General features: G+C 36.7%; 1 protein-coding gene across 1 annotated transcript in view; it reads left to right on the top strand.

The window, feature by feature from the left end:
* LOC112974075 (CUB and sushi domain-containing protein 3) overlaps positions 1 to 26,872 on the top strand; it is a gene marked incomplete at its 3' end in the record, with an annotated part of 516,764 nt that overhangs the window by 21,445 nt on the left and 468,447 nt on the right. The window contains exon 3 of the mRNA XM_026082659.1: positions 23,415 to 23,622. Coding sequence (XP_025938444.1) covers positions 23,415 to 23,622 — 208 coding nt within the window. The remainder of the gene's footprint in view (positions 1 to 23,414; positions 23,623 to 26,872) is intronic.

The raw sequence follows: 26,872 nt of genomic DNA, 5'->3' as shown, positions 1-26,872 counted from the left end.
CAGAAGTATATAAAATTCCTGAATCAGAAAATGGGGCAGGGATAGGAAGCAAGTAGAACATGGTTCCAAATTAGTAGTCATTTAGCTGATATTATTGTAGAAGGGAGGGAAAAGGAACCATTTACAGAAACAAGTTAGTTTTAGAATATGAGTAAAAATTAATTAATAAAGTTGTAAGTATCAAGGATTTTACAACATATTAAAAGTAAAGCCAAAACATTACTTAGCTCTATTCAGCCACAGTGCTAGTCCTTCAGAAACAAACTAACAAACAAACCAAAAAAATATATTTTTTTCTGTGGTAGTGTTCAGCTGTGGCACAAAAATGTAATAAAAATATTGAGCAGTAGAACTCACAAATCTTGGCTTGCTGAGGCTCTCCCCTCTGTGGATTTTCAGTGCCTAATAGTATGATTGCATTCACACTCCAGTATTTCCTGCAAAGGGAGCAGTAATTTATATTTCTGTCTTCTATCCAGCTGCCTATTTTCATGAAAATCTTGGGGATGTTTTTCAAAATGTCTCTTTCCTGCCAAATTTGATTAAAGTTAGGCTATAGATTTGAAAGCTGTTGGAGTGGGAAGAAGCCAAGCTGAAGTTTTTGAAGCATTTGTATAGTCAGTTCAGCATCAAGTTTCAGCAATATAATCCTGGGCTTCCTTTGGTTTATGCTATGCAAGTAATCATATGAACCATATTCTCCTAAGTGTAATGTTTAATTTATATTACAATAATTTATACTGCTGTTGAATTATTTAGCTTTCCAGTTGTCTGTGTTGTAATGCAAGGAACATGTTTTTCCTTGATTCTAACTGTTATGCTGACATCATGATGAAAATACATGTTGAGCACTTTATTGCTTCATTTTTACATTGTGTGTGTTGAAAATTGTCACCTAATGTAAATATTCTGACAGCCAATGAATTGTATGATTTCTTTTCTCAGCCAGTCTGTTTTTCATTCTTGATTTTTTTTGCTGTTTCACTGAAGATGCCCAGAACATAGTTCATTCATGACGTAACTAGAATTCAGGTTGTGCCAGCATTGATATTAAAATCCCTTTTCCTTTTGAATTTATTTCTGTAAATTCCTTTGATATGAAATTCAACATGCCGATCTAAGTTCTTTCCTCATGTATCTCTAAATACTCTTCTAAGTATTTATATCTTGCTTGAGTAAATCCTGTGTAAAGCCATTAGTCCAGATGGAATTGCAAAATCTGTCAGTGCACATATCATCCTATCATCCTCATAAAAAATATGCTCTAGTAAGTATTGGATGAAGAGTGTTGCAAGTGAATATACAAATATGTACACATGTATATGTCAGGGAAACAGAGCTTTCTGTGGTGGGAGAGTTTAGAAGGCTAACAAATCAGGCCAATTCTAAACTTTAAACTTTACTAGATCCAATAATTTACTAATTAACACAGTGCAAAGGCCAGTTCTTACATATTATTAATTATTATTGCTACATACTCAAAACTGTTATTCTTTAAGACATATCCTAAATTATCTGTGAGTACAAAACACCCAAGAGCCGATGTCGTACAGTGAGCACTGATGAATGCGGTCCTTGGTGGTTCTTGGTCACCAAGGTCAAGGCGGTCAGGCGTCGGAGCTCTTTGATGAGAGAAGCCAGAACTGAAGTGGGCTTAATTCTTCTCCACCTTTCCTCATCATGCTTGATGTTTTTATGCTATTTTCTCCCCCTCTCCAAAAGGGGACTCTCCTCTTCTTCTAGTACTGCTTATCTTAGAGTTTTTTTGATTTTGTCAGTCATCCTTGTGCAAGCGGCAAGATATCAGTTTGTAGTCAATGGTGCTTATCTTATCTGGGAACTTTTTGTTACTTGGATGCCTTCTGTGTGCAGCTACAAACATTTTTGGTGATCACATAGTTCTGGAAAATGCTTGCACCTTGTGTCTGGCTATGCCATCACAACACTGCAAAATACTTATACATTGTTGGTTGCTCTGTTTTAATGCACTTACATTAGGGTGCAAGGCAAGCTAATATTAATTATATCCTGGTTAATGCAGTTTTAACTTATAGCTGTCACAGGCTTCTGCTTTAACTATAGGAGTCAAAATTTTTTATTTACTTTTTGAATCCTAGCTCTATCACTGACTTCCTGCTTGGTGTGCAGACAGTTAGTGTCATCCAGTTACAAGGTCCATATTCACTCCCTTTTGATATTTATTTCACACAGACACTGTAAGAGCATGATTTTATTGTATTTTGATATTCCATTTCACACTCTACAAATAAATCATAATGGATTATCACCTATTGATAGCAGGATCCCTGTAAATTCTGATTTTAATTACCTTTATCAGGAGAGCACTTTTGCGGTAAAAGTATGTATTCAGTTATTTGAATGCGTAGAAAGGTTCTAATCATAAATAGAAAAGAAGATACTTCACAAGGCTTTATAAAATGAATAGTTTAATGCCTTGTTCTATGAAATGTATCCTTTCAGCAAGAGTAGTTTGTGTCTGAAATTCAAGCCAAGACCAATGTGAGCTGAAAGTACAAAACTCCTTACCTGGTGAGGTCAGTAGAAGATTAGGATCTCATGCTTTTATTGACATAATCTGTAAAGCTCTGTTTTGCTTAATGGGCACAAAATAGGGTCTGTGATGTGCAAGCCCATCAATACTGAAGGACATGTACCAACAGCATCTGTAGCACATACCCTGCCTGAAGATGAATAGGGGCATTGCAACAAAGCTAAGATTCTTCAGAATTCAGAATTCCTTTCCATATTCTCTCAGGAGTGAGGTTTAGTATCAGGTCTGTCATCAGGGACTTCAGAGTTTTAATTCTGAGACTGTTTACATTCTACATACTCACCTTTTTGTTTTAATCTGAGAGGTGCATTTAAACTACTGTGGCCATACACTTTTCTACAGAGTGCTGTGAAGCTTGATGGCAATAAAAGCATTGAAACATTCTTATTTAAAAACAGCATTGATAAGATGCATTTTATTTGTATTTATGATTAGCTCAGTTCTGTTATGCTCACTTTTTCCACAAGGTCATTATTTCATATTTTGCCATGTATTTAAATCTCAGGAGTTGAAATTTTTGTAAGTTTTAGTAACTTATAACAAGCTAGCTAAAAAAGAAGATGAATGTTTGGACCATGATCTAATCACTTATTTAAGTTTTGAGTAGAACAATAAAATGGATGGAAACCTGGGATTTTAGGCTGACTATTATGCATGAGCCGTAATTTTCCAGCAAAAACTCCATAATGATTTGGGCTCATATCTATAATGTGCTGGATTCATATCATAAACCAGAATGGTTCTGAAGATGCCATTACTACCTGTTGAGGAAATGATGTGTGAAATAAGAAGGATGTATATTACAGGCCCTAATGGCTCTAAAGGAATGGCTCTTAAAAAGAACCTCAGTTGGCTTACACGAGACTGAATATAAAACTTTTTTTCATTATGATGAAGGGAGAAAACACACACAAAGAATACAGGCATACCTTGTTTTATTGCGCTTTTCTTTATTGCGCTTTGCAGATATTGCTTTTTTACAAATTGAAGGTTTGTGGCAACCCTGTGTTGAGCAAGTTTATCGGCGCCATTTTTCCAACAGCATGCACTCACTTCGTGTCTCTGTGTCACATTTTGTACATTGTTTTTTTAGACATAATGCTATTACACACTTAATAGACTACAGTATAGTGTAAAGATAACTTTTATATGCACTGGGAAACCAAAAAATTTGTGTGACTTGCTTTATTGCGATATTTGCTTTATGGTGGTGGTCTAGAACCGAACCCACAATATCTCCAAGGTATGCCTGTATAATGCTTATGTGTTTCCAAGAGGATTTGCTCCATCACCTTCCCAGGGTGAAGGCTGACCAGACAGTAGTTCCCCAGATCCTTCTTCTCGCTCTTCCTGAAGATAGGAGAGACATTTGCTTTCTTCCAGTCCTCAGGAACCTCCCTCAGCTCAAAGATTATCAAGAGTGACCTTGCAATGACATCAACCAGCTCCCCCAGCATCCCGTCATGGGTGCATCCCATCAGATCCCAAGGACTTGTGCATGTCTGGTTTGTTTAAGCGTTCCCTAACCTGATCCTCCAACACTGAGAGGAAGTAAATCTTCCTAGCTCCAGGCTTCCCCTCTGGTCTCAGGGGCCTGGGATTCCTGAAGGCCAATCTTCTCAATGAACACTGAGGCGAGGGAAGGCATTGAGTACCTTGGCCTTTTCTGTGTCCTTTGTCACCAGGTCTCCTGCCCCATTGAGCAAAGGGACCACATTTTCCCTAGTCTTCCTTTGGCTGCTGAGATGCCTGTCTCTTGYTGATGCCTCTCTTGTTGCCTTTCATGTCCCTCACCAGGTTCAACTCCAGATGAGCTTTGGCTTTCCTAACACCATTCCTCCATGCTTGGACAGTGTCCCTGTCCCTGCTTCCTCCTCTTGTACACTTCCTTTTTGTGTTTGAGTTTTTCATATTTGAGTTTTTTGTCATGAGGTTTTGTCATGTTCGTCCATGCAGGCCTCACGCTGCCTTTGACTGATTTTCTGCCTGTTGAGATGGATGACTCTTGAGCTTGGAGGAGGTGATCCTTGAAAATCAACCAGCTTTCTTGGACCCCTATTCCTTCCAGGCCCATAGCCTATGGGATTCTTCCAAGCAGGTCCCTGAACAGGCCAAAGCCTGCTCTCCTGAAGTCCAGGGCTGTAATCCTGCTTTTAGTCTTGCTCCCTCCTCTCAGGATCCTGAACTTCATCATCTCCTGGTCACTGCAGCCAAGGCTGCCCCTGGCCATCACATCCCCAAACAGTCCTTCCTTGTTTGTAAGTACGAGGTCCAGCAGAGCATCTCCTCTCATTGGCTCCTTGATCACCTGTTAGGAAGTTCTCAGTGCACTTCAGCAACCTCCTGGATTGCTTATGCCCTGCTATGTTGCCCTTCCAACTGACATTTTGGTGGTTATAGCCTCCCATGGCTTCTTCCAGTTGTCTGAAGAAGGCCTCATCTCCTTCTCTTTTCCAATCAGTCTGTAGCAGAGACCCACCATGACATCACCCATGCTGTCCTGCCCTCTAATCCTGACCCATAAGCTCTCAGCTGGCTCATCATTCATCTCAAGGCAGAGCTCCATACACTCCAGCTGCTCTCTCATGTCAAGCACAATTTCCCTTCCTCATCTTCCTGGTCTGTCCTTCATAAAAACCCTGTTCATCCATTGGAGCACTCCAGTTGTGTGAGCTATCTCACCCCAACTCCTTGATCCAATGAAATCATAGCCCTGTAACTGTACACAGACCTCTAATTCCTCCTGTTTGTTCCCCATACTGCATGCATTAGTGTACAAGCAGTTCAGAAAGGCACCTAGTCATGCTTGTTTCCCAGAAAATGTATAAGAGCTTTCCCCATAACGCTGTCCTGTAGGCACATAATTATTTATGTGCATACACTTGAGGTGACTTCCTTTCAGACCTGTTGATTATGAGGTCTCTCATGCCGACATCACTGCACCCTTTGCTTGCTGTGCTGGTCCACTGCTGCCTCACTCAGCTGTGAATTGTCAGCTCCCTCCCCCATCATTTCTGGTTCAAAGCTCTCCTCACCAGATTGGCCATCTTATTGGAAAAGATACTCTTGCCGCACTTTGTCAGGTGGATCCCATCTCTCCCAAGTAGTCCTTGAACTCAAACACAGTCCCATGGTGATAAAAGCCAAATAAATCCCTCTGGTCAACACCAGTTACACAACAAGGTGTTGACTCACGTGACCTGCCCGTTCTTCAAGCCCTTCCTCACTGCAGGATCAAGGAGAAAACCACCTGGGCCCCCATGTCCTTGACCCTCACCCACAGAGCCATGTAGCTGATGCCCTTGATGCACTCCAGGTCTCCCCTGGCAGTGTTGTTGGTGCCCACATGAAAAAGCAGCAGGGCGTAATAATCTGAGACTTGGACAAGCCTCAGCAGTCTGTCCACAATGTCCCTGATCTGAAACACCAGGAAGCAACAAACCTCCCCAGACAGCAGGTCAGGATGGCAGGTTGGGGTTTCTGCCCCTGTGTGGAGGAGTCTCCCACTACTACCTCTCTTGGCTTCCTCCTGGTGCTACTGCTATGTGGCTTGGGCTCTGCAGGCTCCGATGCTGCTTTGGACTGAACTGGCAGCCTCAGGTCTGCTATGAGGGCAATGAAACCGTTCTGTACTCACAGATCTGCAGGGGGAGCAGGAACCTCCTCGTGGCAGGAGGCACCAGCTTCCAGCCTCCGCCATCATGGGAGTCTCCATTTCCCAATCCAATAAGCACAGACTGCCTGTGCCTCCTTCAGTCCATGAATACCATTATAGATTAAGGATTAAGTTAAAAGCTCATGTGAAAACTTTGTTAAAATGGTTTGAGAAATAATATTACAATAAAATAATTAGATTTCCTATAAGTACATATAGGATCTCAGGTATTTAATGAATTTCAGGCATCTGGTATTTGCAAAATTGACTAAGAAACCATTTTTTTAATTAAACACCATGAATAAATCCCCTACAAGGAACTTTCCAAATGCTTTTTGTTTGTTTGTTTTTCTCTGTTTCTTATGCTCAAGTAAATAACTACACAGAACAGTCAAAACCAGGATTTCTATAAAGATGTTTTGAGCAGAACACGTTTCCAAAATGCAAATTCTGAAGAACCTTATCCCTTGCTTGATCATATTACTACTTTTTATGTCTTTAAGGCTTGCTTTAGCAGACCAGATTGGTAAGTTTTTATTTTAGAAAATCATCAGTTTCTTTTTTTTATTATTAGTTCACTGGTATCTCTCTGGAATTTTTATGCACATAAGGTCTTAAAACATAGTTAGCAACACCTTTTCTGTCATTGCACTGTCATTTGTCTTGATTAGTTCATGGAACCCACTAAAGCCTTGATGAAGCAGTTTACTCTGGGTCAAGTAGGATGTTGCATGGTAGTATCCCAATAAGGATTTTCACCTAGAGATTTCTGCATGAATTTGCCAATAAGCACTGATTATCTAACAGGAAAAGAAAAATTGGAAAATACAGAGCTCTGTTGAACAGCAGAGTTAAATGAGCTTAGCCTTGCTGCTCTCTTCAACACCTTTTTCCTCTCCCCTTTACGAATATTGTGCCTCTCTACAAAAGCATCAGACATAAGGAACATTTTTTTAGAAGATGTATTAAATTAAATTTGAATGAAAGGCAGGAATGCTTGGAGATATGTTGTGAGGGAAGGAATGCAGTTGGAAAGAAATATATTGATTTTCTATCGAATGCTCTGACGTACTGAAACAAGGATGGAAAAAAATTGTCAGGGCTTTGAACTGTGCTCTGATTTTTTTCCTTTTCAGAAACTTAATTCTCTAGCCTTTTTAAAACATGAGCATTATCAAAATCCATGCTAACAAAGTATGCAGCAGAGGATTATTGCATGGAAATCTTTTGTAGGTAGCCAAAGCAACCAAAATTGTAAATCCCTGTGAAAAAAATAGCTGTCTGTATCAACACTATTGTATTCCAAAGGCAATATTTCTTTCAGTGATGCCTGCATTTTCCTTAACCTTCCTTCTTCCCCCGAATAAAATTCACTGGAATTAAAAAAAAAAAAAAAAGCAAACAAACAGCACCACAGTCCTTTATTATGCAGAATTGTGCAGATTTAGTGATGTTTCACACACTTCTGGAACTCTGAGTTTAGCAGAAGCTCAAACTTCTGAACACTAGAATATACTGAATAAGATACATATGAGCACAACTTTAAATTGCAGTCCAGTACAATATGCACACTTTCTTCATTCTCAGTACAAAACACCTCAAAAATAAGAACATGTGGCCAGTGAAGACCTGAAGCAAAGACCTTCTCTTTCTGCAATAAAACTTGTTTTTAGGGGAAATACAGAGAAATAGGAACTATTAGCGTTTGTCCATATCCAAACATTTGTTTACAAAAACAGTTGCACTTGTCCATATTTTATAACCCTTCTTCTACTTACCGTATTGCTATAAACAAGTGTAACATCCCATCTCAGTGCTGACAGTGCACATGGGGGGAACCAGTGCAGAACTTGTGGGCACCGTGATAAACGGCATCCTTCAAAGTGCATCTATGTCTTGAAGATGCAATTCTTTGCCTTTTGTGATAAACTGTGTAGCACAGCAGTGCTTGCACACATCTATTCCTTGTAGCAAATTAAAAAGTGAAATGCAAGCCCAGAGACTGTTTTGATCTTCCTGTTTCTCTGCTCTTGAAGGCACGACTGAATGGAGAGTATCTCAGTGCCTCTATCAGACTTCTTTGACAGAACCCTAAGTCTGCTTATCATTCAATAATATAATATAATATAATACAGTTTAGTATTATGTTTAATTAACCAGTGTACTCACATGGAATGAATAAAGCCAGTCCTAAGTATCTAATTCTAATTAGACTTAAGATGGTATTTATTAGCATCTGAATTCTGTAATTTTTTTGTTTTGTGGAAGGACAGTCTTAGCCCCTCATTAATGAATACTAGCTTGTTTGTTTTTCAGTAAATAAAGAAAAGGCTGCAAATAAGGAAAGTAACCTAATAAGAAGTATCAGAAAATATTAATCAAAGGTTCATATTAATGTAATTTACACTTTAAGCTTCTATGCATTTAAAAATCTTTCTAAATGACTTTGTAACATGAAAAAAATTCCTAATAGTGTAAGTAGTTTGTGATAGTGATAAACACAGTGAATCTACTCACTGCAATTTAGCTGGGAAGACAGTCAGCGAAACTTCTCAGGCTGTTCATGATGATCCTCTATGGGCTTGCAGGTAGTTCATCCCTGAAGACTTCTTAATATGAGGACAATGTAGCCCAGTAAACATGATTTTTACCTAGAGCTGAGCTGAATTTATATTGTTTTACCAATTTTCTAGTGGTCAAGTGACTACTGCCTGACCTGTCTGAGCCTAACCTCCATGACAGCCACACCTAGCAGATATCTAAGAAAGCTAGGTAGCACCGTGTACCAAACAATAGCCTTTGGTGTTCATTTGGGGTAGGAGAGGCTATGTGCAACTCTCAAACTTCATCTGGGAGGTGATCAGAAGGAGGTAGACAGTAAAAAGAAAACAGATAAAAATAAACTCCACATGAACATCACATTTCTCCCAGGGAAGGGAGGAAGCTGATAACTTGTCGTAAACGCTCCCCTTCCTTCATTTTGTTTGAAGACCAAAGTGTCAACTTTTGGACCCAGAGGGACATTGGGAGGGAACATAACACCAGAGAAAAGGAGTAGGTCCCAGAATGGTCATGTACAACAATGTTAGCTGTTGTTAATAAGGTTTCTTTGTACTCATTAGATAATTTGGATTATTAGACTGTTAAAACATTAATTGGACCAAAAATAATTTCTTGGCTGCATATATATAGTGTATTCCTATTTGCATGTAAGAAGATTCTGAGTGTAACATTAGAACTCTTTGGTGGGAGGAAGAGACGTGAGTGGCAGAGACATTTGGATAGAGGAAGAAGGTGTACACAAGTTCTACTTGAAAAACTTCTTTGTACATCCCTCAAACAGAAGTTTGAAACTCTTTTTTCTAAACACTTCTGTCATGTAAAAATCTTTTCCTTCAAGTTCTGATTTTAGTTTTCCAAATCTGAATGTGTCTGTGAACTTTTGAAATGGAAGCAGAGTTAATTTAAGTTTGATAAATTTTGGCAAACAAGATAAAAGAGCTGACAGAGCAGTCATAATTTGGCTGAGAAAACATCTCTTGAAGAGGTCAAGTCCTTCTTCTCTCTTCTGGGGAAGCAGTAGTCACAGATCACATTCAAGMGGGCTGAATTTTAAGTTCTCTGCATAATTAAGCAAGTACCAAAATCGCAACTCTGAACTCTTGAAAGCATTTTGTTATCCTTAGCCATTTTATGCTGGGATAAAAGGAAGATCCTTTTAAAGTGAACTTAACATTACAGGAGAAAAGAGGTAACAGATGTGAAGCAGCAATCATGCTTCCTGATTTGCATAGTGCTTGGAAAAACTGCACACTGTTGTTTATCTGTATTACAAACCTGATTATATGGAATTGTTCATTTTAGAAGGATATTTTGATGAACATTTGCATTTTTTTCATAAAAGTATTTTTAAAAAGTTGCATACTCCCTGTAATCCAGTTGTCATGAGACCAGAAGGCTCAAAGGAATAGACAATGAAAAATATGTCAGATTCTCTTCCCACTAAGTTCCTATACTGAAAGTAATGTAAGAAAGTAATGAGTTGGTTGTATGGTGGTGTACACAAAAAGAGCTTTAAGTGGCCTTATTCCAAAATTTCTATAGCAAAGTTAAAAATGACTGAAGATGTACGCATTGCAATCCTTTCCCCACTGGACAGTATAAAACTTAAAGTTAATGCACTTGTTCTGAGGAAAAACTACAATTTTAAACGTGGTTGAGAGAGATGAAAATGAAACAATGGGAAGTGCTTTTTTTTCTCTGATCTTGCTCTAGATACTGTACTAGATTACGTGCAGGGAGATTGTAAAACAGTAAGTTAATTCTGACAATACACATGTTCCTCAGGCTTTGTTTTTTGGAGTTTTTTTTTTTTTTTGCTATTGTTCTTTCCTCTCTGTAAGCTATCACAGAAATGAGAGAAGAACTCATGTGGGAAGATATCAAATCCAACATACCTCTTAAAGCAAGGCTAACTTTAAAGACAGATAAGGTTGAGCTTGAATTTTGAAAATCTCCAAGGAGGGAGGTTCCACAGCCCCCCTGGGTAGCCTGATCCAATGGTTAACTGCTTTCATAGTGAAGAATGGTTTTCCTTATGTCTAATTAGAATTTTCTATGTTGCAATTTGTGACCACTGTCTTGTGTCTTTTGGCTGTGCACCTTGGAAAAGAGTGTGACTTTGTCTTCTTTATAACCTCCTTTTGTGYAGTGAAAGATTGGATATTCTACCCAAACAAATCCAAATTATTAAAACTTTTTAAAATGTATTTTATTTATTGCATATTAAAATGCTTTTCTGATTCTGCTCGCCAAATAGCACAATCCTTGCAAATGAGATTTAAAAAAAGTTTACATTATTGTAAGTAAAATAAATACCATTTACCACCAGCTTATTTTAAGTATAACTTATAGCAATAATTTCTTATATGTAAAAACACCTCTTTGAAGACACAATGTTACACTCCAAATCTTGTTTACGGGTAAAGAGGAAGCACACCTTATATATAAAAAAAAACAAGAAATTATTGTTAGCATAATGGAAATCTTAAAAGTCTAATCACTATTAGTCCAGGTCTAATTGATTCAGAAAAAGTATAATAATGCAGTTAAAATTGTTATACATGTACTTCATTCTATCCCGTTTCCTGAAGTTATGTTCACCCTTCTGTTGCTCCTCTGGGTCCTAAGACTGGTGGTTTCATTTTGTTGGTAGTGGTGAGGGTGTTACAAGTGTTGTCAGCATCTGGACCCCTTCACTAGGAGGAATATAATACTCACACTGCTGGTTCCTTCTTCCTCACTCTGGCATCCATTTGGAGCCATTTTTATGTTTGCTAACGTGCTTTTACACCTTTGCTCTTTCTTCATTGGTCTACAGCTCCATGCTACATCTAAATTTTCTATATATGGTGCCTTCTATGTGTGTTAGATACCTGTTCGTTGTTCTCTTTGTTACCCCTAAAAACAGTTTTGTCCAGCTGCACATCTGCATTTCTTTAACTGACCATGGGTGAATTGTTTATAGCCATGGGGTCTCCAGAGCCGAGCCTGTGCGCCATCTCCTATCATCCCATGTCTGCAGTCCTCTATTCCACATCTATGTCTCCACTTCTCAAGGTGTCTGCTATTGCACCAGGCCTGTAATATACTACATCATGATGTTAGTCATAAGTGTCTCCTTCTGCACAGAACAACTGCTTGTTACTGATATATATATATATATATATATATAAATAAAAATACGGTTTAATACTCAAAGATAAGCAAAAGTAAAACAAAGCAGGTGTAGACATCTGGTCAATTAGAGAAACTGATGTCTCAGCTAAAGCAATGGAAAAAAGAGCTGCAGTCAGGCCAAGAAAAGTCCACACAGAGCAGGCCTGACAAGCCTCAGTCCTGAGGCCTTGCAAGCTCACTACAAAGCTTATGGCCTGTTACTAGCAATGGCAAATACAGGCTACGCAGTTACAACATCAAAACACTCTATCCCAGGAAATCTCTCATAATTCAAAGAATAGGAAAAATAAAAACAGAAAGAATTTTCTAGACCTGTCCATTTAGGTCTTTTGAAACAAGCTGCCCCAAACAGGTAACTCCATAAGATACCTAAACTGAGCAGTTTTCTCTAGGAACTGTGACAATTGATTTGAAAAGTGAAATTTTCAGTATTATTTATTAATATTAAGAGACTGAGTAAGCCTGCAAATTTACCTTCCAACTCACAGTGTCATGAAGTCAGATAAGAATTTTGTCCCACCTTAAGAATTTGGTTACAGATTAGGTTAAAAAAAAAAATCATATTGTATCTATTATTCAGGTCTGACACATTCTAAATTTTTCCATAACTCCTAAGTGCATTAGAACAGATAACTTAGGGTGGAGAAAAAGAGGACACTTGTTTTATTATCTCCTTGGAGTCTTACACTTATTTCATCAAAATGTACCAATGTATGAAGGGAGGTCATAGGTGTGTAGCTGTATTAGGTTTTCTCTATAGGCGCTACAGAAAAGGAGATATCACCTGTACACAACCTCTCATACTGACTAAAGAGAGAGATGCTAGATTTTACTCTTTTTTCTGACTCGAAGTCTAAGGTGATTGCTCCCAGCTTAAGCGTCTCGGTTAGGTAAAGGCATTATCTGGACCCAGGATGGCAAAAATCTTATAAGGTGTGTGTCTGCCTTTGGCTAAGCATGTTTTTTTTCTTCTGCATATCTGGCAGATATGTAGAGTTGATGCTTTGAGATTTGCTCTCTTTTAGAGGAAAATCACATAAGAACAGCTAATAAAATTTAAGAGTTGTCAAGTGATAATTCTGATTCAAGCTTAAAATATGTCCATCATATCCTCAAGTATTCCTGTGTACAACGCACAGAGATTTTTGAGATAAGAGCAATTTTTCTAACAGGTACCTGTCAACTTAATTGTAAATTGATTTTTTTTTTTAATGCAACAATGTGAATTCCACAAAATCTTAATGAGGTGTTTTTAATAAAAACAACAGGAGTATCTGCAACAAAATTTACCTGACAATAAAATAGACTTCAGTGATTTATATGGTATACACCAAGAGAATAGTAAAAGAACATTTTTACTGCAATTTCAAATGCATGTAAATATTTCATTAAAACAATAACAAAATCATTTATATTTTGTTGGGTTTAATACAATAAAGTCCATTCTGTTTTTTCCCCAATGTATCCAATGTGATAATATGTGGCAAAAAGGGAATTCAGAAGTTGAAATATTTAAATATTTACTAAAATATGTTTTTTAGGGGGGAAGCACAGCTTTTGAGATGACAAGGAGGCGCTTCAGCTGGAGATGAAGCAATAGTATATTTTAAAACAGTGTTTAAAGGCAGAAAGCAAATTGTAGCAAGGAAGAAATTCAAGTCTGGGCAACATTCAGATCTCAGAAATTGTGTGTTGACAGACTTCTCTGTAATCTGTTCCACTTCTTGGTTATTCTCAATGTGAGAAAGTTTCTCCTTATAGGAGAAGAAGGTCTGGAGAAGGAAAGGTCTGAACTTCTCTTGTTTCAGTTTATGCCCATTGCTTCTTGTCCTCCACACATCACTGTGAAGAGCCTGGTTCTGTCCTCTCAATTATCTCCCTCTAAGTACCAGGGGGCTGTTAGGTCCCCCCAAAGCAGCCTCTTCTCCATGCTGAACCAGCCCATCTCCCTCAGCCTCTCCTCTCAGGACAAAGTGCTCCAGCTCTCAACCATGGCAGCAGCCCTTGCTGAACTCACTCCAGTTTATCAGCTTCTTTCTTGCACAGGAATCCCAAAACTGGATGCAGTGTTCTAGATGCTTCCAGGAACAAAACCATAAAAAGAAGATTGAAAATAGATCTCCCCCTTCCACCCTGACTCTGAAAGATTGGTCCTTCCCTTCAGCTTGCTCTCACTTCAGCAACTTTCAGCAGTTTCCCAGATCACAGCAAACTCCTCTTTAGGTCTCAGAGAAGGTTTTCTTTCAGTGCCACTATGGTATAGCTGTGTAGCCTGCTGCTCTTTCCTGGAGTATCTCTATCTGCTTTTGCAGACAATCTTTTCTTGGTGGGGCTCCTGCATCCTGCCTGCTGCACTCTGCATTTGAGAAGGTTCCTCCAGGTCAGAGCCATCAGCTGGTCTCAAGCAAGGAGCAAACTTCTCCTCCTGGCAACCACGGTCGGGTACCACAGGGCTCTGTGGCCGTGTGAGCCACCCAGCCATCTTCTAGGCAGCCTCACCACGTCATTTTAACAGAACAGCACCGAACTTGTTTTACACAGTAACTTACCAACAGATAAATACAAGAGGTACCACTTGACATACTTATTTCCAATAATAGTCACATTCTTATGCTGTTCATTAGCATAATCCTCTTTGTGACAGAGCAGTATCCCAGTCTCAGCTGTGTGAATAATTATCTTAGGTTCACAGGCTAAACTGCAAAACAAGAAGAAAAAATCAGTCATGGTCGAACTGATATTTTAGTTTCTTTATTAAGAAGTGAAAAAATGCTGAAGATCCCCAGTGTTTTTTTTTTTAATCACAAATAATATGTTTTAGATCATCTCTCATGTTTTGCGAGTTTGGTGAATTTTAAAGACAAAATTACATTTCAGAATGAAAGTAAAAATCCTGTTCTTTGCAGTTATTAAAAATAATTAGGAAAAAAATCAGTTATTTTCAAATTGATGAATTGAAATATTTCACTTTGTAGGTCTTTTTTCCCTCTTCTTTGGCTGAACCATTTACTAAATTCATTTCTGATTTCCCCTATATTTCATTTTTAAATGAATTTAATGTTAAATCCTCTGTCCCTCAGCCACTCAGACCATAAAAATCAGGCTTTAGAACTATTAGGGCTGAAATAAGAACTTAATTTAACACTGAAGAAGAACTGTTAGGCATTATTTTTTCATGAAGCAATTGGAAATAGGATGATCAGCAAGAAGTCTCTTCCATTTAAATTTGTCTACTGTGCTCACACAAGGAAGGCCACTTTAAGTATGCTGATATAAATTACTTGGTTTTGTTTGTAAGCAGTAAAAGTACCAACTCCCCCCAAAACTTCATTTTTACGTGAGAAAAATATGCATTTCATTCTCTGTTGCTGGGAAACAGCACTAAAAGAAATGTTGGCTGAGTTACAGATTGGTAGGTTATCTTACTTTTGATAGATATACGTGTGAGTTGATCTATCATATTTCAAGTCTTCAGTCTAGAAGAACAGAAAATTAAAAAATGAACCACCTTTTTACCAAGTTAGCCATTAACCAAATGACGTATGATATTTCCCTAGAATACAGATAAGAATTCAGGAGACTGCATATCTTTTATGTTTTTTGTAAAAAAGCTATTGGTTTTAATATGCCAAGATTTTTCATATCTCTATTTACACATTTCTTTTCTTCTTTATACATAAAATAATAAATGAGATAATTGTGCAATGTTTACTAGAAAATGGTTACTTTTCCTGCTGGAAAACCTGTATGAGAGTATAATCCAGCTAAATTATATTCACAACATGATGTCTCCAAACAGGCACAAACTGTGTGGGTGTTGGTAGTGTTTTCCCACTGGTATAGTTCATTTTTGTGGTTCTGTCTCAAAAGCAGCATGCTAGGAGACAATTTACTGAGAATATATTCCATTTAACTTCTGGTAGAGCACAGTTTAAGCTCCTGAGCTTCCTCACCTTTTTAGCTACAGAATCAATTATTTGATTTTTTGCTGGCTGTCAAATCTGTATAAATATTGCAGCTTTATTGAACATAAAAGTGCAAAACCAAGGATTTGAGGATGTGAATCATGTCATCTTATAATCATCCTTGGGTTTATCTGGGATCTAAAACCTCTGTGTGAGTTGCACAAATCACAACCCAAAATCATAAAAAATTAGGGTTCCTTATGTCCTCAAGAAATCCCTTATGTCCCTTCCTTCAAAAGCAGGATCAGTTTAAGTCATTGATGACAAATCTTCAACAAAACTATCTTTAAAGATCTTCAGTTGATATATGATTTGCAGGTATTTTATTTACATTTCTGAAAACTATAAGAATATTCTAAGAGAAATTAAGAGGAAGGGACAACATTTTTGATTATTTCAGGTGTGAGGAAAGTCCAAGTGTATAAATGTTTCTCAGAAATAATATTTACATACACATATATCCTTCAACATATTTGCACTTTAAAACTATATTAGAATATTAAATGAAAGTAAATGTAAATGCATTATGCAGCACACTACATACTGTTTTCTCTATTCCTATTTTAAAGACCAATGAATTTATTCTCTGACTCTGAACATCAGAATGCAACACAATTGTAAAGAATAAGTTAAACTGGTTGAATAATTAGTTTTTATTTCATGGGGCAAGTGCACAATTGCCAACAAGCCTGCTAACCTAATGAGAGTTTTAAATTAGGTTCATTGGGTTGTTGACCAAAGCTTATAAATAAATGAGGGAAGAGGGGCCAGGGAGATGTGCACAGGACAGGGCAATGGGCGAGGTTCTCACGCTCTTCTGGAGAGAGAAAGGTGACCAGAGTTGCGTCTCGAGTGCCTGTACGCAAACGTATGCAGCACAGGAAACAAACAGGAACTGTAAATCCATATGCAATCACAGACTTTTGACATTATTAAAATCACAGAGCTGAAACAGGACAGCTGGCACAACTGGAGTGCTGCAATGGGTGGATTCAGACTCTTCAAAAAAAAAAGGCAGGCAGGGAACATAAGGAATAAATGTTGTACTCTGTGCAGAGGAGTACCTGGAACACAGGAAACTCTGCTATGAAATGGGATTGCCTGTGTAGCTTCTTACAACATTTTTGTGACTACCTATGTAATTTATTGCTTTGTTCATCTGCATTTCATAATCAGATTATTATACTACAGACTTTTTAACCATGCTTAATTTTTTTAAGGGGCATTCTACTTCAGCCTGTTAGTTTCTTTTCTGCTGCTGATCTGTAGCCCAGCCAGTGAAGGAACTTAATAAGAAACTCATTCTACGTTGGATTTTATGAAAGGAGTATAGGACATGCAGAAAATTGCAAAGCTGGAGTGTATATAAGAACATTGGATTAAGCACTGGCCAAGTGTGACATTGGAAATTTGTGAAAGTTGCTGACAGATAAACCAGCAAATTCAGACTTGTGGAAAATTAAGTTCAAAACATGATATAAAGTGGCTTCTCTATGCCATGCACTGTAAAAAAAAATCTGAATGCATAAAAATACAGACATTCAAAGAGGAAAACATTAAAGATAAAATACTTCTGTAGTTATATTATTCAAATGAAGAAAATTCTGACTTTCACCAAAAACAGTCAATAAACACAGGAAGAAAAAAAATCTGTATAAAATATCTCTGTAATATATAAAATATTCATTATAAGACCCTAATAAAAACACAAAAGACTCTTCCTAAATTGTGATCTCTGAGGCTGATATCTAGGTGAGAGGGTTTTTTTTTTTTTAAGTTTAGTGCTAACCTCTGACAAACTTTCAGAAGTAACAAAAAAGGAGAAGCTCCTCAGGAGAAAAAAAAAGCTGCATTCTGATTCTGAGGTGTTTAGATAACTTAACTCATAGCTAAAAGTGTGCTGCCTTTTTAATAGCCAGACAGAACTGTTTGCTTTCTCATGCCAAAGGACTTACTGCCTAGAGGGGAAAATCTCATTTTCTTTATCATGTTCAATATGAATATGATTGATGGTTAAAAATCTTATTTAAATAACACTGGCAGAATTTTATACAAAACATTTTTTCTGTCAGAATCTGGATTACAGCTAAAGGGTTGTGGTCTTGGAAAAATATCAGAAAGTATAATCTACATAATTATATTTCCACTTCCATTTCCATTCAATTTTATTGCATCAAATAATCAAGAACTGTTTCAGAAAGATGTAAAAAGCAATAGGCTCCACTTAGTAAGAAAATACTTAGAATTATGCTTCACTTTGCACATAATTATTTTATGTCTATAAGTGGTTCATTTATATTTTAATGATAAATATGAGGTTATAGAGTGGAGAATGGTATTTTTTCAAATGGTATCATTTTTCAAATGATATTTGTTCTGCCCAACAGAAATCTTTACAGTAAGACATCAATTAAGACATCTGAGCTTGAAAGAAAATACTGTGGATGGGTAGAGTTTGTGTAACCACATGGATACATGTGTATGCATCCCACATATGCAGAGGAATGTGCAGAGGCATGTAAAGTCATTTTTAACCACACTAATAGGATGAGGATTTATTTATTATGGAATGTTATGTTCTTATTGTATTGTATGGCCCACATCCTTTGCTGACAGCTAAGACTGTACAATGCAATTTTGGAAAACATGGCAGAAGAGTGACTCTCTCGTGTAGCTGTTCATCATTCTTCTCTCATGGTTGGTTAAAAACTGGAGGGAGTAGTCTAGGTTAAATTATCTGGCAATGACTCTCAAAGTCTCATGTAGCAGCCTGAGATTTCTTGGTGTAGATGGAGACACAGCTATGACTCTCTCACCAATAATGGCATAGACGTAACTGAAAGTTATTACTCCAGTTGTCTCTCCCCAATATTCTCCCTCTTTGTTCTGATCATGTTTCTTTCAAATATGAGAAGTATTTTACACTAGTAACATAGTGGACAGCAGCTACAGTGAATTTGAAAGTTACAGTAGAATTTGACTTATTAATCTTATAGTGACCTTACTAAAGTAAAACTAGAAAAAATAGTATTTCTGAAATGCCCATACATCATTCATGTTATCTGTTTATCTGTTATACATTCTGTTAAAAACACTGGAGTTTCTGAAAGAATTCAATGCTTTCTAATGTAAAGATCTTCTGTGATCTTCAGATGAAAGTTATAAGTGCTAGGTGTTATTAATGTGCATAGATCTTTAAGAGCAATAATTAATATGACTGTTAAGTGCTTCAGTGGGAGAAATAGACTGTTAATTCCTTTAGACTGCTCAGCCAAATTGTCTGGAATAAAAGACTCTCTAAAATTCGGATAGCAAACAACACTACAACTGGGGTTGTGCCTGAAGTACAGCGAGTGAATGCTATCCCATGAAGTTCATAGAGTCTGTGCAGCTAAGATCAATGTACAGAGGAACTGCTACAGGTCCTCTCAAAAGCACTCAGCCTTTCTTGACGGGTTCCTCCAGAAGCAGCTTAACTTGCTCAAAACTTTTATTAGATATTGTAAAAATCACTGTTTAAACTAGGAAAGTTGCTATACTCTTTTTTTTCTCCTCATCTGATTTTCAAGACTAGGTAATGGAAATGCCTATTATTCTGTGAACAGTGGAGTAATGCACTTAATTCTAACTGTCCAAAATCCTATAAATATCTAGTTAGATTAGATGACATGATACATTGTGTGCCAAATTAAAACTTGATTTACTATGCAATCTCATTGAATTCTCATTGAAAGCAGTGAATTTGCAGGGTCCATAAATCACTGATAACATTGATTGTCTTTGATCATCACTCTTCTTGAAAATTGCAGTTCAATGCTTATGTAACATTATTGTAAATATCACTGAAACCTACAGGAATAAGCAGGTATTTACATTTAAAAATAAACTAAGAGAAGACTAAATAAATAAATATATGCATTTTGAAAATTCATTATGAAAAACCAACAAGGAACAGCATACAAAGAAGATGGTAATTGATTTAGAGAATACAATATAAAATTATATGAAATTAATTTTCATGAGGAATTACTCAAATGTTTCCTTTCTTGCTGGGATTTATTCAGAAGAAAAAATGTGGCATGTGTGTATGTATATAAATAATAACTTGTCTATGCCCAGAAAAAAGTAAAAAAAAAAAAAACCCAAACTTTTGTACTCTTATAATCGTCACACACATCATCACAGTATCAGAGATATTCCTTCTGCATGAGCCCTCATGCATATTCAAATATAGAACCTAATTTGAATTCTTAATACCTTGAAAAGCTTTTCTAAGCCAAGTCCCCACTTGCATATCACTTTGAAAAATCTTCCCCTTTCAACATATGGTTAAGATCAGAGAAGTATGTTTGCAAAAATGACATCTTGGCAATCTGCATATTTTTTGCATTTATGCCTTCATATCGCATTTGCAAGTTTGTAGGTTAGATAAATTTTCTAAATTCATGACAAAATAAATTTAATTTGCTTTTTGAAAATATTGAGTAGGAATTTCAAAAGTAGAATGTTTTTTAAAATCTCATCTCTGCTTGTTGGATATTTAGAACTGTTAGCAGCATAATGTCGGATTGTCTCAAAATCTTACAAAAGTATTGTTTTCTCACCATTCCTCTGAATATTGTTCTCCCTGTTTCATAACTGGAAATCAAAAGAACAGGGAGTGATAAGCAATTCTTGCAAGGAATTTAGGTGCTTAACTGCTGTTTAGATACTGCCTTTTGATCGCATTGAAGCTGAGCAGTGTTAGGTACTTAAGTATCTTTGAGGATTGGTGCTAAGTGGTTTCACACAGGTCTTGCAGAGTTGTAAGACAGAGAAATGTATAGAGTTTCTCAGAGTTCTGTACAGAAATCACTGCAAGCATTACCTTTCCTCTCTTTCTGTCTTGATCACGTATTATTGTTGGACTCGTTGCACAGTGGCGAAGATGGGGAACTGTTATTCTTCATGAATTTTTCCTATCAGTTATTTGTTTGTGTTTCACAACTGACATCGAAGCAATTATGAAAGTGATAGAAATTCAGGTGTTAAAAGAGGATTGTATATAAATGATTATTAAATTTTCTTTTATTAGTCAGGGCACCATGCACTTTGAAGTCAGTGGCAGAACTTGTCAACTTCAATATGAGAAAGAACAGTTCTTGTCACTTTATAGTACAGTTGAAGATGGATTCTCTATTCCAGTGGCTTCACAACTTAAGGCACCAAACATGTTCAAGGCAATTGATGTCTTCCCAGCTGTGAGGTTTTGGCTATGAGGATTTGCCTGCAAGATTGAAGCCAAATAAATAACAATTAAATGATATTGTAGATGGAGGGATATAGGAACCGAGCACAGTAATTCTCTCATTTATCAAGCTAATGTTTGCATTACAAATGCTAAGAAGATATCTGGTGTGCTTTTGGTTATATTTAAAAGTAGTTACTATCCTTTTTATTTGTAGTAAGTGTTGATTCATGAATCAGAACAAAATGCATCATGTTGTGTCTGGTTCATGTTTTGCTGATGGCAGCAAAAATTCATTTTGGCAAAAATCTCTAAACAGATGTGGTTCAGAAATAGCAGACATGCTCACTGACTCAGCCTCTGTTTTTAAACATAGTCACTCTGTTTGTTTATTTCTTCTTTTAAGTATTAGCATAGTATAGCAACATTTTTAATGAACAGCTTTTAGATTGCTGGGAACTAGGATAGATTTCTCTCTCCATTTCATTTATAGAAAATAAATATAATGAGTTCTGTAGTACAATATTTTTCCAAAGCCCTTTTATTTTTGAGTCTAAAGGAAAGTTATTCCAATGTCTTTAGTCTTTTATGAGTACTCCTAGTCTTCTCCTTTTAACTTATGCAAGCCAAAAACCTTTTCCACTCATTATTCTTTTTATTCTCAGATGGCACAAGCTTCATTAATTAAGCTATGAAAATTTACCTGTACCAACTTTTTCAGATCAGTAAATGATAAAACATATTTAAATAAACATGTACAGGTCCTTCAAAATCATTTAGCTAGTATGTTAACCATTGTTTCAATGGAAATACTACTTCTGTTAAGTAATAATTAAAAAGAAGAAAATAGATCTTGATTTTCTGATTTCTCTTTAAATCACAAAACCAAAACTTCATTGATATATTTCATACACTACTGTATTCCTTTCACAGTAAAAGACTTGAGCCTGTAAAGTGATGAGGTTCCTCAACTTTGTTACATTTAGTGAATGCTAAAAGTGCTCCTTAATTAGCAAGATTAAATCCAATGTTTTTACTTTAGTGTGTCTATTTGATCATACAATAATCTAGCAGAATTTTTAAGGAACAAAAGCTGGTATCTTAAATTTCTAAATTACCCTATTAGGAGGTGTGACAGTCATTAAGAAATTTCTTCCTGGTAGGACTGAGTCATTACATGTGTTGTGGAATTCTTTAAAACTTTTGTTCAGTGATCTTATATTCTTTCAAAATTATTTTTTAAATTTTCTCTTAACTTTTCAGAAATATTGACTGATTTCAGGCTTTAGATCACTTTTTATTCCTGTTATCACTTTAACTAAGCAGAAAAAAAATTCCTTTTTGGGTGCGCTTCAAACATTTGGGTAACAAACTAAATTACTGAGATAAAACATGATATTGCTCTATTGAAAGGTATTTCCATTTCTGAAAGTAATAACACTACACTCACAGTCAATTTTATTGACTCACAAAAAAAAGACACAAGATTCTCAAAAATAATTTTGGGGATATTAGACAGGGTGCATATATATACCTTTATGACGATACACAGCATCAGTCATTTTCTCTTACCTTCTTGAAGAATGAGATCTGTGAATCACTATGCGATATCACTATCACTAAGTAGTTCTGTTGTTAGAAGATTTTGTAAATCTTCTGCAATATGAATGCTACGAGTTTATTCAGCACAAGACTGTATGTTATAGAACATGCTACCATGAAAAAGATATTCCCATAGTTGTTTTTGAAACAAAAGATCTATTAAAATTATCCTCATTAAAATAACTATGATGTAAAGATTTTAATTGTGAAAGGGTCTGTCATCTGATATTTAGGAAATTACCCATGAAGAGCTTTGATTTTTCAGTATAATGTTGCTGCTGCATTTCTTGTGTCAGACTGCCTATGATAACAATTAAACTAAATTTGCTTGATGAAAACATTTTTGGTTAAAGCACAAGAGGAAATCATGAAATTTTTGCATCTCATTCATTGTAAAATGAATGGAACAATGCTAATCAAAATAATAAAAAGTAGATTATAAAAATATCTGCTGAACCCAGTATAATAATTTTGAAATAATTGAAATATGAAGCAATTACTTGTTAGTACCCTAACTTTGCATTAGTGTTTCAAGTCTAACATGTTAAACCTTAAATAATCGTTTATCTAAAAGGTAACAAACTCTTCTTCTCAGTAAGAAAGTATGGATTGCTAAGGAGTGATTTTAAGGACATTCTACATTTTTTTTAACAGCTGAGGATGCTTGTGGAGGAACTATGAGAGGATCCAGTGGTATCATCTCCAGCCCCAATTTTCCTAATGAATACCATAACAATGCAGATTGCACATGGACAATTGTGGCAGAACCTGGCGATACTATCTCACTCATATTTACAGATTTTCAAATGGAAGAAAAATATGATTACTTGGAAGTAGAAGGTTCTGAACCACCTACAATATGGTAAGTCAATTATTGTAATTTTTAATTTGTTTAAAAAAAAAAAGTTGATAAAAATGTGAAAGGATAACTTGTCTTTCTTTTGCTTTAGTCAACACAATGGCCTTGCTAAAACCAAAAATTACTATGGCGTAAATGTCAATTTTTTAATTGCAGCCGTAAAATATCTTCCAAATATATTCCAAGTGTGAAACATCAACATGAAAGGCACTGTAGACTCATTTACTTTATTGTCTGTGGGTATACCTAACCACTATCGTGTTAAAAAAAAAAAGTATTTAGAAACAGAATGGGTGTTGTGCTGATAAGGAATTGTGGAGCCTTCTGGGAGTTTTACAACATGTAGGGGGGACTGAGCACAGAGCTGGGTGAAGTTGCACTGGTCACACTTGCTCACAGATTTTCCCTGGTGGAGTTTCTGTCCACTCAAGCGTCTCACAACGTAATGGGCCTGGGGGTATGGCCAGTGTTACATGGTTCTGGAAATTTCCATCCTGATCTGTGCGATACATTACCCAGAGCTGAGTAGCCACAGCAGTTTTTGATTTGCTTTTTTCTAGTGATATTACCGTCAGAGAGGATTTCTGTTTTTTGCTGACTTAGCAGTTGTAACAATGTTTCCAAGTGTGCTTCTGCAATTCTTGGTCTCAGTGTAGCTGCATTGTATAAAACAATTAGAATAAATAAAATGGTAAACAATCTCAAGATCAGATTCAGTTCAGTTGGAAAAAATATGATGCATGTTGTGGTTTTCTGGCCTGGTAATTTTATGGTAACATAGTATCACACCATTCAGAAAGTATTTCAATACGACATATGTTTGAATATAACAAACAAATGTATTTGTTATATTGGTTTAAACATACGTCTGATTTGCAAAGAAGAGGATATATACAAAATCATAAATAACCGTGACACTTTCCAGTAAAATCTTAAGAAGTTCTTAACTGTTTCACAAAGCATTACGAGGGCACTGCACAACAGGCAGGCTAAATTGGCTAGCCCATGTCAATAAAGTCTTGTTCACTTCTAATCAATACAGAGAAAAAAAAACCCAAAACATAAACTCAACAAAACAAATTAATCTTAAATTTATAATAAAATATCCCAAATTAGCTAGTTATATTATTTTGAAAATAACAGTCTCAATTTCTACAAATGATGTTTGTAAGATATTTCTGAGGTATAATAGGAGTCTCTACACTGTATCTCAGCTATAGGGTATAGTATTTCATAATATAAGTCAATTCATACTGCCACCTATGTAGCCATTCAGAGAGACCTGGCCAGGCTGGAGAGGTGGGCGGAGAGGAACCCCATGAAGTTCAACAAAGGCAAGTGCAGGGTCCTGCACCTAGGGAGGAATAACCCCATGCACCAGTACAGGTTGGGAGCTGACCTGCTGGAAAGCAGCTCTGCCAAGAAGGACCTGGRAGTGCTGGTGGACAACAAGTTAAGCATGAGGCAGCAACGTGTCCTTGTGGCCAAGAAGGCCAATGGTATCCTGGGATGCATCAGGAAGAGTGTTGCCAGCAGGTCGAGGGAGGTGATCCTCCCCCTCTACTCAGCCCTGGTGAGGCCACATCTGGAGTACTGCGTCCAGTTCTGGGCTCCCCAGTACAAGAGGGATGTGGCACTACTGGAGCAAGTCTAGCGAAGGGCTACAAAGATGATTAGGGGACTGGAGCATCTCTCTTATGAGGAAAGGCTGAGAGAGCTGGGCCTGTTTAGCCTGGAGAAGAGAAGGCTGATCTTATCAACGTGTACAAGTATCTGAAGGGAGGGTGTCGAGAGGATGGAGCCAGACTCTTTTGAGTGGTGCCCAACGACAGGACACGAGGAAATGGGCACAAACTGAAACACAAGAAGTTCCATCTGAATATGAAGAAAAACTTCTTCACTGTGAGGGTGACAGAGCACTGGCACAGGTTGCCCAGAGAGGTTGTGGAGTCTCCTTCTCTGGAGATATTCAAAACACGCCTGGATGCAATCCTGTGCAACGTGCTCTAGGTGACCCTGCTTGAGCAGGGGGGTTGGACTAGATGATCTCCAGAGGTCCCTTCCAACCTCAACCATTCTGTGATTCTGTGATTCTGTAATTACCAGTATTAGAATATTAATGAATTGCCATTGATTTTTCAAACTGTGAAACTTAAGTCTTTTGAACTAGCTGTCAGCTAAATTATTTTCAAACAAGAATTTATTATAATTATTAGTGAGGTAACACCAATGACATATAGAAAATATGAACCACTTGAACTGCTAAATCTTCATTTGCTTGTTCTTAGTGCATTTTATGTATTCAGTCATGAGCTTCAAACAGTGATTTAATTTTTCTGCAGACTCAGAAGGCTTTGACTATACCTAAATTATATAATGAAGTTAATTTCTATATGGAAACACTCAAATTATCTATTTACAAAACCTAAAAACATTACAATGCTAATTTAATAATTGCTCATGTAGAAAAGCAGATTGAGAGCACATCCTTTTTTTAACTTGTCATTTATATTCCCTGAATGAGATTGATGTACTCAGTTATGCAAAAGTATCCCCCCCATATGCTAGGAAAAATAGATTTGGAAAACTTAATTAACCAAGATTTGTTAATCAGATTTACCGTGGTAGTACTTTATATGCCCTTAGAATATAGCTTGAAATTTAGTTCAAGATATCTTCATTTATAAAGTCTACATAGAAGTATACATCTAACACTAAAACCAAGTTCTTGATGCCACTCTGGACAGTCAAATAGTACATATTTTAAAACTCCTAAAACACATTGATTGATCTTGATAGTAGCACTGTAGAATCATTTTTTAGATATTTTGTTGTTTTACATGACTATTACACCTACTGATAGCAAAAAAACCCCAAACCTTTCTCCTTCTGCACATCTAACTGTATAACAACATATCACTGTAGGTTCTAACTAAAACAATGAGCTAAAATATATGCAAAGCAGCTAGCCTGGGGCTCTCCATGGGAAACGACCAGGAAGCCTGCAGGAAATGCTAGCTTTCCCTGGTCTTCCAACCAGTCATCACCCTGTTGCAGTTAGGTCAAGTCTTCCTTCAAGAAATCCTTGATAAACCATTTTCATTAAATACCCCCCAAAATTGCACAGATACCTTTCAGCTTGTTTCCGTCTGGTGTAGCAATATCTTTTGGTGGATAGACGCGAAAGCACTTGCTGTTTCTAAAAGAAAGTAATGGTTGTCATAAAGCATGGGCTTGAAGCTGTAATTCAGAG

The sequence above is a fragment of the Apteryx rowi genome, unplaced genomic scaffold (assembly GCF_003343035.1).
Source record: "Apteryx rowi isolate R43461 unplaced genomic scaffold, aptRow1 scaffold_589, whole genome shotgun sequence".
Taxonomy (NCBI): Eukaryota; Metazoa; Chordata; class Aves; order Apterygiformes; family Apterygidae; genus Apteryx; species Apteryx rowi.
Note: the sequence above shows the minus strand (reverse complement) of the source record. Positions and strands in the feature narration are given on the sequence as shown.